Below are 16899 nucleotides of genomic sequence, written 5' to 3'. Positions count from 1 at the left end.
GGGAGTACAGGGACAGTGACAAAATGTTGTGTAATAATTGGTGTGTACTAGATTTCTATCTCAAAATCTTTATTTTCTCTGGGTCACATCTAGAGAAAATTATTGTCACAATGTCATCCAAACATCTTCATGGTAAGAGATCAATAACTCATGCTATCCTTGTTGTATAGTTTGGCACAACTCCACTCATTGCTTCAATGATATTTAATGTGGCGATGATGATACATTGGCTCAAAAGGATGGGGACCTCACATAATAGTCTTTTTTTAGTTATCCATATGTTATTTTGAAGTCCTCTATGTAGCAGGCAAAATGTGGGATTGATTCATGTGGGTATGCTAAACCCTCTTCATTACTTCACCTCATTTGCTTTGATATTGATAGATCAACCCTATGTAGATTTTCAATCGATTCTCTTAATCCCTCCAAGGGTGATGTAAATAAGGGTATTTATTTAAATATTTATAGAGACTACCTTCAATCCACATGGTCTAAGCCAAGAGAGTTGCACTACTGATACTTGTATCTCTAACATAATGACAAGATCATCTAACTCATAGGGTATGCCAAACTCTAATTACCTTGTAGGTTGAGGATCCCTCTTGCATAGCTTAGGTTTTTCCTCCACCAACTTCACATCAAAATAGATCACCATATTCCTAGAGAGCACCATATTTGAGTGATTTGCTCCTCATAGCTTAAGATTAAGGACCATTTTTCATTCAAATGCTCTCCCTACTACAAGATCAAAGGATGTTTTTTCTATCTCTTCATAGATTCACTTGGTTCTTTCCAAACACTCATGGCTTATAAGGACCAAAGAAGATTATGCCTCTTCATTAGGGAGATGTTTGACCTTCATTGACAACTTACCAAAAGCCAGTCCCCTAAACTGTCATGCACTAGATCGATTACCTCTCACTTCCATTCCTTTGACACTAGAGGGAAAAGGTCCCATGGCTAGCTTCCAAGCTCACAATATAGACTTGAGAGGTCTCGTGGATCTGATGATTCCCATAACTGAACACACACCACACATTTTTTTGTGAACTTTAATCTCAGAAGTGCTTCTCCAAATCAACAACTCTCACCCATAAAACTCCTTCATCTTAAGCTTCTTCATTGTTCCCCATGTTGTTGCATCGCTGATTTCTAAACATTTATTTATTTTTCCTCTTTTTATGTTTTTCTCTCTTTTAGGTATTCATTGGGATATGTTTGCTTTCCCCTTATTGTCTTTACATGCTATACTCTTTGTAATCCCATAGGCCAATTTTGACGTTTAGTGGACACTAATATCTAAATTGAAAAACATTGAACATGTCTAATTGGACATATATACAATGTGAAATTCTAATGCATAGTAAGCTACATATTGACCTTTCTTTTGGAGCCCTTGTGACCACATGTACTGGTACTTGTAAGAGGTAATAGGGTATAAGTTTTGTTAGAGAGTCTCCTTGAAGTCAAACTAGTGGGGAACATTTTACTCATTGGCTTCATGTTTTCGTTAGGCACAAGCCTCTCATCAACGATGCATGTTGGGAGAGAATTTCACTATTGGCAAATGAGATCTCCTTCTTGAAAAATTTGATTCACAAGAAATTACATTTGGTTTGTCACAACCAATGTTTGAGCATTATTGTTACCCTCTAATGGTGGCACTATAAGATGACTCACATTAAAAAAGGATTTTGGTTGTTGAAAGGGGATTGCATTAGTCGAGGGACTCTATGAAGTTGATGACATTGACATGTTCGATCACACTATTAGTTGAGCAAATTGTCATAATAGTGTGATTGAACATGTCAATGTTTTGAATTGCCTCAATGATCAAAGTTTTCATGGATGATAAAGGATATGGATCGCATGTGGTTCTTATGGGTGATATCCATCTATATTATTATTCATTGCATGTAGGGACGATCCACTAATGGAGTAGGCTAGGTCAAGTGCATATCGTAATTTGGTTGAGTCCAAATGATCGTGGAACAAATAGAATGATTTGATTGTGTTATGATACCAATTAACTTGTGACCTTTAGGAAATTAAAAGGATAATCAATATCACTTTGAATATATTGATCCATGACCCTAGGGAAGTCTCAATGGAAAATCAAGATCACCTAGATAGATTGATCGATAACCCTAAGGAACTCACAAGGGATAATCAGGAACCCTTTGAATAAATATCTCTTCTTTAGGGGAGGACGATTATGTAATGCAATATCATTCATAATTAATTAGTGAGAAACAATTGTATTCAACATGAGATGACCAATCATACAACTCTAATTATACATTTCTATTAAAGTATGCTATAATGTACATGGAGTAGAATGGTATTGTAGCCTGGAGGTACATTGTGTGTCACAATCTTGACAAGGGTTGTGAGGTAAGTCTTGTACAAAGGATATGCTAGAAATACCAAGACCATTAGAAGCTCCAAACAAACTACATGGGAGCTCAATGCTCATATTTATACAAGTACATATACAAATTCTAACAGGGTAGTTATAATCACAATTTTAAATCTTAATTATAAATCAAGAGTTCCTAAAATGCATTTATGATTAAGCAACATAGAGGCTAATGGAGTTATTAGGGTCCAACCCTAACCCCCTTATTTATGTAATAGGGTCGAGTCATAGTTATAGTTAGTTAAAGAGTCAATAAAGCCCATATTAATAATTGTAAGTGGTTGACTCGCATGTAAAGAAGGGACCACAATTAGTTGCAAATGGACCATGGTATTAGATAGATGGTATTAATAAGAACCATGGTACTAACCCATGGTATTGAATGTATGAATCATATATAAAGGATAGAGACTCCCCTTGAGAAGCATCGTGTCTTATTTTGTAATTGAGCCCAGCTCTATTGGAGGTTGTCCCCTCGAAGAGGCAAGTGAATGTTGCTTTCCTTTCTGAATAATAAAATACATGCTGTTATTTCTTATTGTTCTGTGTTCTGGGTATATTTCTTCACATATTTGTTATTCTGGTATCTTCTCACAGGTCAAGAGCATAACAAGTGGTATTAGAGCACTTTCCAGGGCCGATGGGATCTCCATTTTTAGCAGAATTTTTTTCTGGCTAGAGACGTGTTTTGGCGTCTTTAAGCCACGGGATCTGTCGTTGAGCGCATAAACCTGCGAATTTGGGGAGGCATGCACGCAGGAAATACAAGAGGTGGTCACGCTTGTTGGACTCCCTTGTAACCGCTGTGGGTACCCCTTCGAGTAGTAGCACATTAGACATAATCGCGCACAGACTGTCTTCCAAGTACCCTTTGGGTATACTGGAAGCCCCCTAGACTCTCTTGAAACCTCACCATAGATAAACTGTCGGCCGTCTTGATGCTACAGTACACTGAGAACAACATTCGGGGAAATTACTCGCGCGTATGATAGGGTAGTCGTGTTGTACGGCTAAGGGTAAGGTTGATCCTCCTTGGTTAGTGCCCTGAAAGATTAGGCCGAGTACTACTGTCAGACCCTTATGTATATTGCGATATGTAGCACCTGACACTCCTTGAGACCATTGTTCCCTTGTCTCTCTCTAGATCACACATCATCTTTGCTAGATGAGATCTAGCAGGTTGGGTTCTGTCGAAACCGCAACAATCAGTTCCGCCATTTAGATCTATCAGATCCACCAATCAAATCTATCAAATCTGCCATTTAGATCCAACAGATTAGGTTCTATAGCAGTCGCAACAATCAGATCTGCCATTCAGATCTAGCAACAGGGGTTCGATCACTGCCACATTCCTACTCATACTCTGCAGTTGAGGGTTTCGCCGATAGATCTGACTATTTGTGTGGCTCCTATACCTGGGCGTGATTCTCACAGGACATTGGGCAGAATTAACTTTTCTGGGAATCGGCTAAAGCAATATTCCCAAGCGAAGGGTAAAACTCCTTTCGGGCTGGGCAAGGTGGTACCATTCACTTATCAGCGTCAAAATTTCGGGTGGTCCCAATTTTTTTTTTCACAGTAACGACAAGTGCACCGGATTTGTGCATGGTACAAACCAGAGCTCAAGCTATGGCCAATGAGAAGATATACACCCTTGGAAAAAAGTTGGAGGCATTAACGAAGCCGATCTAGACCTTACATGACACAATCACAAAGGGCAAGTCGGGGGAACAATCAGAGGCATATGATTTTAATGAAAACCTTGAGGGTGAGTCTAGCCATTCTCTTCACTTCTATGGAAACCACCAACAGTCCCAGCCTTGACCACCCAAGCTGGACATGTATAAATATGATGGCTCTCATCTAGCCATATGGCTAGCACAAATGAAGCAATATTTCACATTGAATCACATCAAAGATGATGCGACTAAGCTAAGTGTGGGAAGCCTGTACTTGGACCAAGAAAGATGGCAATGGTGGTAGTGACATCAATGCTACTATGCAAGGCCAATGACTTGGCAGATATTCTCAAAAGCCCTTTCTGATCGCTTTGACCATGAATCTAACTTTTTGGGTCGTCTTACTAAACTCCGACAGACAGGCACAATGCAAGAATATATTAAATCCTTTGGAGCATTAGCCTTCCGCACAGGAGGTCTAGCAGATGAATTCTACTTGGAATGTTTTGTCAGTGGTCTCAAAGACGCCATACAAGCCCACGTCCGACTACAACACCCAGTCTCATGGCTGGAAACTTGCAAGATAGCTCGTGAAGTAGAACACACGTTAGCGGCCCAGTCGACTCATCCAAATTTCATAACCATTGGATGCCCCACCTAGGCTCCAAGCACTACCCAAACACTTAAGGTTCAAAAGGTGTCACCAGCGGAAATGGTGGAAAGAAGAAAGCAAGGATTGTGTTACTACTGTGATGAGAAATACTCCCCAGGGCATAAATGCAAGGAACCCAAATTCTTTCAAATTGATGCTACTGATCATAGTTCATCTGAGGAAGCCCCACCATTTGAGGGACCAGAGGAGGAAGATGAGGACAACCAACTGGACAATGAGCTCCCAGCTACACCTGAAGAACCAGTTATCTTGCTTCATGCTTTGGCAGGAATTTCTTCTCCCCAAACTCTCAAAATCAGAGGTTTTATTAAGCATCGCGTTGTAGTAGTCTTGATTGATAGTGGCAGTATGCATAACTTTATCCATCAAAGAGTAGCTGAGCAGTGCATTGTTTTGTGAGAGCAGTCTCTAATTTCCAGGTCTAGATTGCTGATGGGGGGACAACGAAATGTGAAGGGCGTTGTGAAAATGTCAAACTTCAAATGGGGGATTATCACCTAAAGACCCACATGTTTGCCATCAACATGGGTGGGTGTGACATTGTCTTGGGTGCTGAATGGCTTCGAACACTCGGCCCAATCACAATGGATTTCCTGGAGTAATATATGAGTTTTAATCAGAATAACCACACACATACCCTTTGCGGACTCCAGGCAGGTGCTCCTTCTATTATCAGCTCACATAGGATGGAAAAATTGTTAAAAAGGGCCACCAGAGAGTTATAGCCCAATTTAATGCCATCTAGGCCTTCGAACCCACTTCCCTTCATATTAATCCTGAGATGCAAAAGGTCTTAAACAACCATCTGCAGGTCTTTGACAAGCCTCATGAGCTTCCACCCTCGAGAGGGGAACATGATCATAACATTACTTTGGTCCCAGGGGCACAACCACCAAATGTGCGCCCATATAGATATCCTTTCGCCCAAAAGAATGAAATTGAAAAAATCATCAAGGAACTCCTGGAAGTCGGTGTCATTCATCCTAGCATTAGTCCTTATTCATCGCCTGTGGTCATGGTGCTCAAGAAAGATGGGGAATGGCGTATGTGTCCAGACTTCAGGGACCTCAACAAGCTAACGGTCAAAGATAAATTTCCCATCCTGGTTGTTGATGATTCGCTGGATGAACTAAATGGGCTCAATTCTTTACTAAGCTCGACCTTCGCTCGGGCTATCACCAAATTCGCATGAAAGAAGTAGACATTCCAAAGACTGCTTTCCGAACTCATGAAGGCCATTATGAATTCCTGGTCATGCCATTTGGTCTCTATAATGCCCCATCCACTTTTCAGAGCCTCATGAATCACCTGCTCAAACTATATCTCAGAAAATTTGTCCTTGTTTTCTTTGATGACATCCTCACTTGGAAAAACATCTTCAACATGTAGATCTGCTCTTGCAACTGCTCCGAAAGCATAAATTATTTGTCAAATTGTCCAAGTGCTCTTTTGGCATGGAAGAAGTTGAGTATTTGGGCCACATTGTGGGGCGTGAAGGTGTCAGGGTGGATCCCAAAAAGATCCAGGCAATGCAGGATTGGCCTCAACCAAAGACCTTGAAGAGCTTGAGAGGATTTTTGGGTCTCACCGGCTACTATCGCAAATTTGTCCGCAATTATGGTTGCATTGCTAGACCCCTCACTCAACTTCTCAAGAAAAATTCATTCCTCTGGAATGATGAAGCGCAACAGGCATTTATAGCTCTCAAACATGCCATGTGTTCCACTCCCGTATTGGCACTACCCGACTTCACCAAATCTTTTGTGATTGAATGTGATGCTTCAGGTACGGGTATTGGGGCTGTCTTAATGCAGGAAGGTCGACCCTTGGCCTTCACTAGCCAACAACTAAGTGGGACAAATCTGGGACAATCTACCTCTGAGAAGGAGATGATGCCCATCTTACATGCAGTGGATACCTGACAACCATACTTATTGGGGCGGCGTTTCCAAATCTGCACAGATCATCAAAGCCTTAAATATTTGTTGGAGAAACGCCTATCCTCACCACAACAAAATAAATGGCTAGCCAAAATGTTGGGATATGATTATGAGATAATTTACAAGAAAGGGCATGAAAATGTCGTAGCGGATGCTTTATGACGCCAATTTGAGGAGGAAAGCACCCTGCCTTCCCATTCCAGAGTGGATTGAAGAGGCTCGAAAGGAATGGTTCTCACATCCTTTGCTCTCCCAACTCATTAATAAATTGCAGGTGGATCCAAATTCCACAGTGGGCTACTCTTGGTAGGATGAGATTCTTTGCTATAAGGACAAAGTAGTGATATCACCAACATCCACCCTCAAAAGTCGCATTTTGGCAGAGTTGCACTCATCTCCCACTGCAGGCCATTCAGGCTTTCAGAAGACTTATGCTCGCACTCGATGTTCATTCTTTTGGACAGGCATGAAAAAGGACATTCTTACTTTTGTAGCTAAGTGTGATGTGTGTCAGCGCCACAAAGGAGAAACAGTCAAATCCCCAGGCACATTACAGCCATTGCCCATCCCTGCCTCAATCTGGACGGAGGTTTCTATGGATTTCATTACAGGTCTTCCGAAGTCAGGCAACAAGTCAGTCATCATGGTGGTTGTGGACAGACTTTCTAAGTATGCTCATTTTTGCGCCCTACCCCACCCTTTTACACCAGCTTTGGTGGCTCAATCTTTCATGGACCAGATCTTCAAATTGCATGGCATGCCCACTTCCATTGTGTCTAATTGTGACCTGATCTTCACCAGTAACTTTTGGCAGGAACTCTTCAGGCTACAAGGTATCCAACTACAACTTTGTACTTCCTATCATCCCCAAACTGATGGTCAAACTGAAGCAATCAACAAATGTCTGGAGACCTACCTTAGGTGTTTCACTTCAGAAAAGCAACATCTATGGGTACAGTGGTTACCTCTAGCCGAATGGTGGTATAATACTAACTATCATGCCACCACCAAAATGACTCCATATGAAGCAGTTTATGGTCAACTCCCTCCTTCACCTACTTCTTATATCCAGGGATGCTCGAAGGTACAAGCAGTGGATCAACTCCTATAGAACCGTGCAACCATGTTGGCCCACCTCAAAGAGAATCTCCATCAAGCTCAAAATCGCATGAAGCAACAGGAAGACCAACATCGTTCAGAGCACAAATTTCAAGAAGGGGATCAGGTATTCTTGAGGCTGCAACCATATAAGTAAACATTGCTCAAAGAGAAGGGTTGTCAGAAATTATCTCCAAAATTCTACGGACCGTATCAAATACTTCAGCGCATCGGAGAAGTAGCCTACAAGCTAGCCTTGCCACCCACTGCAAAAATCCATCCCGTCTTCCATGTCTCATGCCTCAAGAAAGTGGTTGGGAACCATTGCAGAATTCAAACCAGTCTACTGGAATTAGATGAAGAAGGTTCAATCTGGCTCCAACCTGAACAGGTTCTTGACACACGAGAACGACACCTGCACGGCCGCACGATCAAGGAAGTCCTCGTCAAGTGGAAAGACACCTCTCCAGAAGATGCGACCTGGGAACCAGCCACTGTTCTTCAGCAGTTTCCGCAACTTCAGCCTTGAGGACAAGGCTATTTTTATGGGGGAGGGCATGTTAGGGTCCAACCCTAACCCCCTTATTTATGTAATAAGGTTGAGTCATAGTTATAGTTAGTTAAAGAGTCAATAAAGCCCATATTAATAATTGTAAGTGGTTGACTTGCATTTAAAGAAGGGACCACAATTAGTTGCAAATGGGCCATGGTATTAGATAGATGGTATTAATAAGAACCATGGTATTGCATGTATGAATCATATATAAAGGATAGAGACTCCCCTTGAGGAGCGTCGTGTCTTATTTTGTAATTGAGCCCAACTCTATTGGAGGTTGCCCCCTCGAAGAGGCAAGTGAACATTGCTTTCCTTTTTGAATAATAAAATACATGCTGTTATTTCTTATTGTTCTGTGTTCTGGGTATATTTCTTCGCATATTTGGTATTCTGGTATCTTCTCGCAGGTCAAGAGCATAACAGGAGCGACACAAGATAGTGAATAGTGTACACAACTTGTTGATCGAGTCAACACCATGTTGTTAGCACGATGTTGATGTTTGTTATCATGATTTTGTTGATTGTCAAATGAGCAAGGCTAATTGGTCTTATCTTCCAATTTCTTTGTTGAATCAATCAAGTTTCAAAACCAATGTTACATAGAGACATGTTCCCAAGGATAGGGAGCAATTCTGTCCACATTCCCTACATCCTTAAGATGCAAATGCTCTAGTAGGGACATTCCACCAACTTCTCTTTTATATGAAGAAATGAACATGAAAGCACACAATGGAAAAGGGAGATATCCACAAGTCCCTTAAAGAAAAAAGAAAACCATAATCGCACTTTATATAAACATCTCTACATCCATCTTTTAAGTTTTTTCACATATTTAATTTTTTTTGATGAAAGCAAAGTACCCTATGTCAAAGATGCCAATGTCCTTTATCATTCTCCTTAAAATTTAAAATATCTTATGTCAAAGATGCCAATGTCCTTTATCATTCTCCTTAAAATTTAAAATATTTTCACATTTATCGTAAACACGTTTCTACATTGTTGTATCAACATATCAAAAACACAAACTTAATCCACTTGAAGCTTTTTTGTTTTTGTTTTTTTTTCATGGTGGGAAAAACTATCATAACTCAGTTGTCAAACCAACCATGATGACAACCATCTCTAGCTTTTATCTGCGAATGCAGGCTGATTCATCACCCTTATTCAAGGAAAACCACACCACTTAGAATAACCCGCTAGTGGCCCAAACTATCATAACTCAGTTGTCAAAACAACAGTGATGACAACCATCTCTAGCTTTTGTCTGCAAATGGACGCTGATTCATCACCCTTATTCAAGGAAAACCACACCATTTAAAATAACCCATTTGTGGCTCGTAAGAGAGTATACTTTCACTCCTACGAGATGCCTTTTGGTCTTGAGTTGGCCTACTTATGTAAAAAAACAAACTCTTAACCAAACAAAAAAATATTTCAAAATCAATTAAACCTCATTAATATCACTTTCAAGCAAATATCATAAATAGTTAAAAGTAAATTATTTCTAACATTTCAACATTTCATGGTACGAGGATTATCCTCAGCAGTGCCTTCATCAGCACACTTTAAGCGTCATTCCACTGTAATAAATAAAATAAGCATTTTGAAGGACACTTTTCCGAAAGAAGGAAAACCAAAAGAAAACGTGTAAAACTGCCATTAACAAATTTGGAAAGATTTCATTTCAAGGGACTCGTATGTCATATCAATAATAATTTTTATATTATTTCGATATAATGGATGAATACAGCGTGAATCGGCGTTAGTAGCTATAGATCTACGGCCAGGCCAGGCCAACGGTTCAGTTGAATAATACATACCGACCTTTCAAACGTGACGGAGTTTTTATAATTAATTAATAATTAAGTGAACACGCTGTGGTTCTTAGATTTGTCATGCTGTAAACAGAAAGGGAATGGCCAGAAGTTACGACATATGGTCTCTTTCTATCGATATATGTGACAAATGTTTCGCTGTAAGATATATATCTGCAAGAGGAGATAAAGGAAAAAATTCCAGCGAGACTCGATTTGTGGTTTAGACCGGGAATTTTGACACGACCATAAGTGCTATTGGCGGTTGCCTACTAACCTTGTCCTAAGTTAGAGGTGCGCTCTCTTTTATTTTCGTTGGTCAGAGGACAAATTGGAAGGGGGAGACAGTCACGAGGAAATTTTGGGGATTTGGATGCCTGTTTTTTTGGGTCTGGCGCTGATTTAAAATCCTATTAAGGCAATGCGGATATTGAACAGAGGCTATAATACATTTACATAGAACATTTGATTTCGAGAGTTTAGGGCGTGGATTTTAATTGGGCTGTCGCAGAAGGATGTCACAGAGTTTGCCTGTTGGGAGGTCTGCTTACCTCATTGCTCTCACGCAAAAAATCGAGCGAAAGCTTCAGAGGGTGAGATTCTCATTTCCTCGCCACGAGTTTTTTGTTCTTTGTTTAAATAAAATTTGTCGTGGATCTATGATCATATCTCAAAAACATGTGCCATTTGCATTTATAAGATTTTTTCTCTTAGAATTTTCTTGGAATGAAAATGGATTTCAGCAGAGTTTAATTACAGATTTTATGAAGGATACCTTTGGGGAGGAAGTTAAACTACAGATTTTATGAAGGGTACCTTTGGGGAAGAAGTTAAACTACAGATTTTATGAAGGGTACCTTTGGGCAAGAAGTTAAACCGCAACTGGGGTAGCATTTGGTTTCATGTATGGATCAAGACTGAATGTTACTATAGAGTACAGTGCTCCTATAAGTGCTCCATTATAGGTAGCCATTAGAGGTAGCCTGAGTGATGACGATAATGGATATTGGTTAGTTTTGCTTATATTATTTAGGTTGAAACTGTCATATGGGTTCTGCATATCACCTAAAATTGCTTCTGAATTCTGCATATCACCTAAAATTGCTTCTGAATGGCTAAAAGCTCGTTTTCTTCAAACATAAGGAAACATGTTAACTATTTCAGATACCTCTGAGGTATCTGCAGGAGCGAAAGTCAACTCCAATATGAACCATCAACTCCAATATGAGCTGATATATGAACCATCAACTCCAATATGAACTATCAGCTGGTTATTTCAGGTGGTGTGTTACCTGAATAACGGTGATGAGGCTTGAGTCAGCCTATGATCGTGGATAACAGCCGGTGAAGAGTGGATAACTAAGGTATGATAAAGAGTGGATAACTAAGGTATGATAGGTTTTGCCACCTTAAAAAAAATGGATTAACTACCTCCTTTATAATTTCTTTACCTCATTTTTTTCGGGGATTTGGAGGGAGTTATGGTTTCAAATATTGTTGTTTTTATATTAAAAGGGTTTGATATTTCGTATCGGTTACAGACACTCTTGATTGATCTATGTGTGGACGTGAACAGTAATTCCACATTAACACAGTACAACACCCACTTTAGCATGGCAAGGAGAGATTTCATCTTTGCATCTCTCCCTTGCAAGAGCAAATCCTTTAACGAACTGACCATGGATCTATTCTCATATATCTGATAGCTTTTATTTTTAAATCATGCACACTGATGTCTCCTTGTTTTCATTTTTATTTATTTATATTTTTAATGAGGAAGGGGATTTTTGTGGGCATTTCAGGCCTCTTGGTTTCACTTCCTTTCTAATCTCTCATCCTTCTTTCTCTTCTTGCTCTTTTCTCTTCTTATTATCCCTCTTCTCCCCATTCACTCCCTCTCTAATCTCTCTTCTTTCTCTTCTTGCTCCTTTCTCTTCTTATCCCTCCTCCCCACTCCCTGTTCTCTTCTCTTCTCTATCGATTTCTTCCTACGTTCTTTTCTCTTCTCTATCGATTTCTTCCTACGTTCTATGGATACCTCACTTGGATACCTCACTTTTGTTCGTTCTTTCTGTGCCTTCTCTCACTCTTTGACCTTACTATCTGACCTTATTCTCTACCGTTTATGCTAATTATTTTTCATTATTATTTTTTATTTATCTTCACCTATAAATCATTATTCCATTTATCTTTATTTTTCTCATCATGTACCCTAACCCTCTTTCATTGTTCCTTTTCTTAACTTTTTATTGCTTATTATTATCTTTTTCCTTTATCTTAATATCTCAGAAATTGCAGACCTTACCTGAAGTATTTTGGAGGGCTAATAGTGAACAGTTTCAAGAAAGAGAGGGAAGAGGATTGGGTCCACAGTGGTTGGAACATCCAAAGAGAAAATTCATCATCAGAAGTTGCACAGGTGCTAAGGTCAAGAGGAGCAACAGAAGGTTGCAGAACAAGGTATGTTATCCTCTTGAGTTGATGTGATTTGCTAGTGGATGGTTGTCCTAGTTTAGGACAGAAGTTGAAGGTCATCTTAAGGCTGTAAGGAGGGAAACAAGTAGGTGATTTTGGGAGGCCCTAAGTATAGCCTCTTGATGGACAAAGAGAGCTGTTAGAAGAGGCAGAAAGGAGATGCTCAGGACTGATCTTTGAAGGACTAAAGAAGTCAAAGGGAGCAGTTTGACTAACCCTAGATTGCTTGTAAGAGAAGGACATCTACAACAGAAGTGAGCAGCCCTCCATGCCCTAAGTTTGTCTTCATTGGGCAGCACATGAAGGCAATAGAGGAAGAAGTCCCTAAGAGTTGTATCCTTGAAGGACTAAGGAGTAGCTAGTGGGCAAGAAGTCCCAAAGTGTTGAATTCTTGAAGGACTAAGGAGCAACAAGTGGGCAGGTGATGAAGACCTTGAGTGTTGAGTCATTGATGGACCTATGATCATCTAGAGGGCGGAGTGGAGCCGTGTTCAATGACCTAAAGGAGCTGGATCATTGATAGAGTCAGAGTGGTGTTGCTGTAGGTCGAGAGCCAAAGGACCAGGCATATGTGCTCTTAGGGTATGTGGACTGAAGTGGAGCTAGTAGGTCAAGTTGTATCTTGTTTAGTGTAGATTGGTTGTCGAAGGACTGACACCAAACCTTAGTTTGTATTCTTGTATCAGAGATTATATGAGGGCCATGATCCCTGGTGCGGGAGCCCTAGATTGTTGTATTATAGATTTTTAATATAACGAAGTTGGGTTATTGAAAATTGTAAAAGTTGTCTATTTTGTGCACTAGTTGATTTACGCTGTTTATATTCCGCTGTGCAAAGTAGTTGTTGTGGCATTTGGATTGGTAGTGTCAAAGATTCTAAGACCCTAACCTAGATTCTCCAGTGCCGTGGAAAAACACTTTCAACTGACTCTCCAAAGGTGACTCATCATGCATGTCATCCTCCTCCTCTTATCCATGTACCTCTACATGTTCTTCATGCCTGATCATCATCAATGGCTCATCTCTCAAATCTTTCTGTGTCTTCTTCACAAATGGGATCTATCTGCTGCTCAACATTCTCAACCAGCAAACATGAATGCATTGGTGGACTGCTACCAACATCTTCACATGATTTTTTGATGCTCTTCAAAGGTGTTCTCGTGAAAATCAATGGACTTAACTATATAGTCCAAGAATCCTCATTAGGATGATCAGAAGAAATTTCTTCTATCATTTCAGTGATTAGGCTCCCAATGTCCCTTGTAGCTGAAGCAAAGATTTTTCCTCCTCAATTCCTTCTTGCTAGTTGCTTGGACCTTGTGTCCTTGTCTGCTCTACCAACTCACATCCTCATCACCTCCTCCCTAGTCAGTTTCCTTCTGAACAATTTTAAGTTCTACTGAACCAACCTTTCGACTAGTTCATAAGCAGTAGGTGAGACAAACTGTTCCCTCCTCCAAATGGCCAACAATCTAGATTGCGAGATCCTACAAATGTCATCATGGTTCCCCGTAACTCCAACCATGATCTCTGAGAACTTTAGCCTCTTTACACAGGTAGGAGCTAAGGTGTCATGCAGGCCCTGAAAAATTTCTTCCATCAGCTAGAAAACTTCTCCGATAATGTCATCATTGTAAGGAGGCATGGGTGAAGTTATCCGTATGACATCACTAAGACAGGAAGTAACCAAAAGTTTTATCCCTTCACAAGGGTGCTCCAAAAACTTGGGCTGTATTAAGGAAAGCATCATTGGTTTTAGAGTCCAATTTAAAATCCTCAAATCTAATTGGTTCACTTTGGAAAGTTGTGGGTCCAATTCCTCCAGATTAAGGAAGGATTTCTCGGTCACCTTCATGTTCTTCAAATCAGACCCAAGTGCAAAGAGCCAATTCCCTATCTCCTTTTCGTTCTAAAGATTCCTCAGCTGCTCCAGCTATAGAATAACATGGATTTTCTTTGAAAAGGGTCTACTATTCTGTTTTGTTCTTTGGCCTAGGGAAACATTGCAACCCAAAAAACCAACTAAAGTCTTGAACTGTCGCTGATTAAATCTTCTTTCTAAGTTATTAAGGGCATTTGTTAAGGCCTCTTTCCATTTATCATCCATTGAACAACTTCCTTTCTAACTCAAATATCTCAATCCAACAACGATGACAATACTCTACTCATGTCAAATACATCATTGCAATGCAACAACTAGCACATAACAATGTTCTACAACTAGGTAGCTTTATCCAATCACATTACTTTGCTTCTGAAATGCACACTCCTCTCAAGCAACACCTCAACCTTGACTCAACCTCATACATAAAGTATCTCTGCATATATCAACAAATTCTCTCTTGATAATACAAAATCAGCTACAAAGCCTAGCAGTAGTCAATCAACACTCTCATACTCAACAACTCATGACACAACCACTCAATAACTTAGTAACACATTCCATGGCATCTAAAAACACTCAACTGTACATTGCCCTCTCTCTCTGCTCATACATAATAGTAGCATACATACAAAACCTTTCACTCAACATCCAATCAATTTGATCTCTGCTATGGCTTTGGCATCAATATATGCACAATGTTATGGAGGCAATGGCCTCACTTATCGATTAGAGTTGAATAATATGAGGCTTATATGGCCAATAAAATAACCATTCATGGTATATATGGATGGTAATGACACTATGCCCTTGCACTCTTACTCACTAACCCTAATGACAACAAACTCAAACATAAATCAACATATATTATGACTCAACCCATACAACAACCATGCTCTCAACCACATAGTGAACTATGTCATACATACGACCAAATACTCCTGACTTCATAAGTTTTACCCAGGGCTTAAGCAGTTATATAGGGCATTGTAGAAATTTATGTTTTCCCACCCCGGTTTTCAGTTTCTCCTTATTTCTCCCATGTAGTTAAATGCCCATTCCCATAACCATACATTTAACAGACTGAAAAAAATAAATATTGCTGAAAACACAAATTCTGGAAATTTTTCAGAATGCTGGAAATTGCAGAATTAAAAATCAGCAATCAAAAACAGCCATTAAAACACATTAAAACACTGATATTTTTGGTCAACTTGACCCTGGAAAAACCCCCTACAACTCTTGGGGAAAACCAGTTTGAGAGCTCTTCTTTATTTCTGAAAATTGCCTTTTTACAGTGAAAATTATTCAGCAAAAAATCAGCAAGCAAATTTACAACTTATCTCCTTTCCCGTGCCTCACAGCAATCTGGAAATTACAGCAAACAGGACAGCAATAAATGCTGTATGGCCTCCGTTTTGTGTGCAGAAAAATCAGCAAACTGCTCCTCGATTTTTGTGCAAAAATCTGCCTTTCACTATGTGCTGAATCAGCTGTACAAATCTGCTCAACTGCTGCCTTGGAATGTGTGCCAAGCTGCTGTCTCCTTCTCCTCCCTGCTCAGAAATCTCTCTTGCTCTCTTGCTCTCCTTCTCCCAATCTGCTCATGAAAGAATGAATGACCTTTTCCTCCTTTAATATAACTCCAAGTGACTTTTGGGTGATCCAAGTGACTTTTGGGTGATCTCTAAATCCAATGGCTGAAATAGATTTAGATCAATGGCTGAGATTAAATGCTCATTTAAATCTCACTTTCTATTTTTTAATTCACCCCACTTTAATAAAGACCCACTTAGTCATTTATTTCCAAAGTCACTTTTCCTTTCTAATTTTTCATTTACTTTATAAAAGTTACTTTAAAATTAGACTTAGTAACTTTATCACTTAAAGTCACTTTTAAATTAGATTTAACTTTATAAAATTATAAAGTCACTTTAGGAGAAAAATTAAATTCTTTTGGACACTTTTCCCTAGGCCAAAGATCAAAGCCTAAGGGAACCACCTGTCCTCCGGTACCAAATTTCAACACTTCCTCTTACCGAGGAAGGTGTTCCTCACCACACCCATCTTGTCCCTGAAGTAGACATGCTTGCCCCGTGGTAAGGCTTTGGTAAGGATATCTGCAACCTGCTCATCAGTGGAAATATACTCAAGCTTCACAACTCCCTTCTGAACATAGTCTCTGATGAAATGATATCTGATCCCGATATGCTTTGACCTGTCATGAAATACTGGATTCTCCGTGAGTTTAATGCAACTCTGATTATCACAGTAAATCACTGAAGGTCTCAACGGCTGACCAAATAAGCCAAACAACATCTTGCGAAGCCAGATGGCCTCACAACTAGCTAGACTGGCTGCCA

At 39.8% G+C, this 16899-nt stretch overlaps 1 protein-coding gene across 4 annotated transcripts in view; it reads left to right on the top strand.

Moving 5' to 3' along the window:
• The first annotated feature begins 10221 nt into the window (after positions 1 to 10221).
• Positions 10222 to 16899, top strand: part of LOC149186251 (K-stimulated pyrophosphate-energized sodium pump protein) — a 306281-nt gene continuing 299603 nt past the window's right edge. Inside the window, exon 1 of one of the 4 annotated variants that reach the window (XM_089410939.1) lies at positions 10222 to 10772. In XM_089410939.1, the coding sequence (XP_089267065.1) occupies positions 10695 to 10772 (78 nt within the window). In that variant the 5' untranslated portion in view covers positions 10222 to 10694. The remainder of the gene's footprint in view (positions 10773 to 16899) is intronic. The other 3 variants (XM_089410937.1, XM_089410936.1, XM_089410938.1) reach the window with 3 other exon arrangements.

The sequence above is a fragment of the Pinus tabuliformis genome, chromosome 3_1, assembly GCF_031772625.1.
Source record: "Pinus tabuliformis cultivar Carrire ecotype Pingquan chromosome 3_1, CPIR1, whole genome shotgun sequence".
NCBI lineage: Eukaryota > Viridiplantae > Streptophyta > Pinopsida > Pinales > Pinaceae > Pinus > Pinus tabuliformis.
Note: the sequence above shows the minus strand (reverse complement) of the source record. Positions and strands in the feature narration are given on the sequence as shown.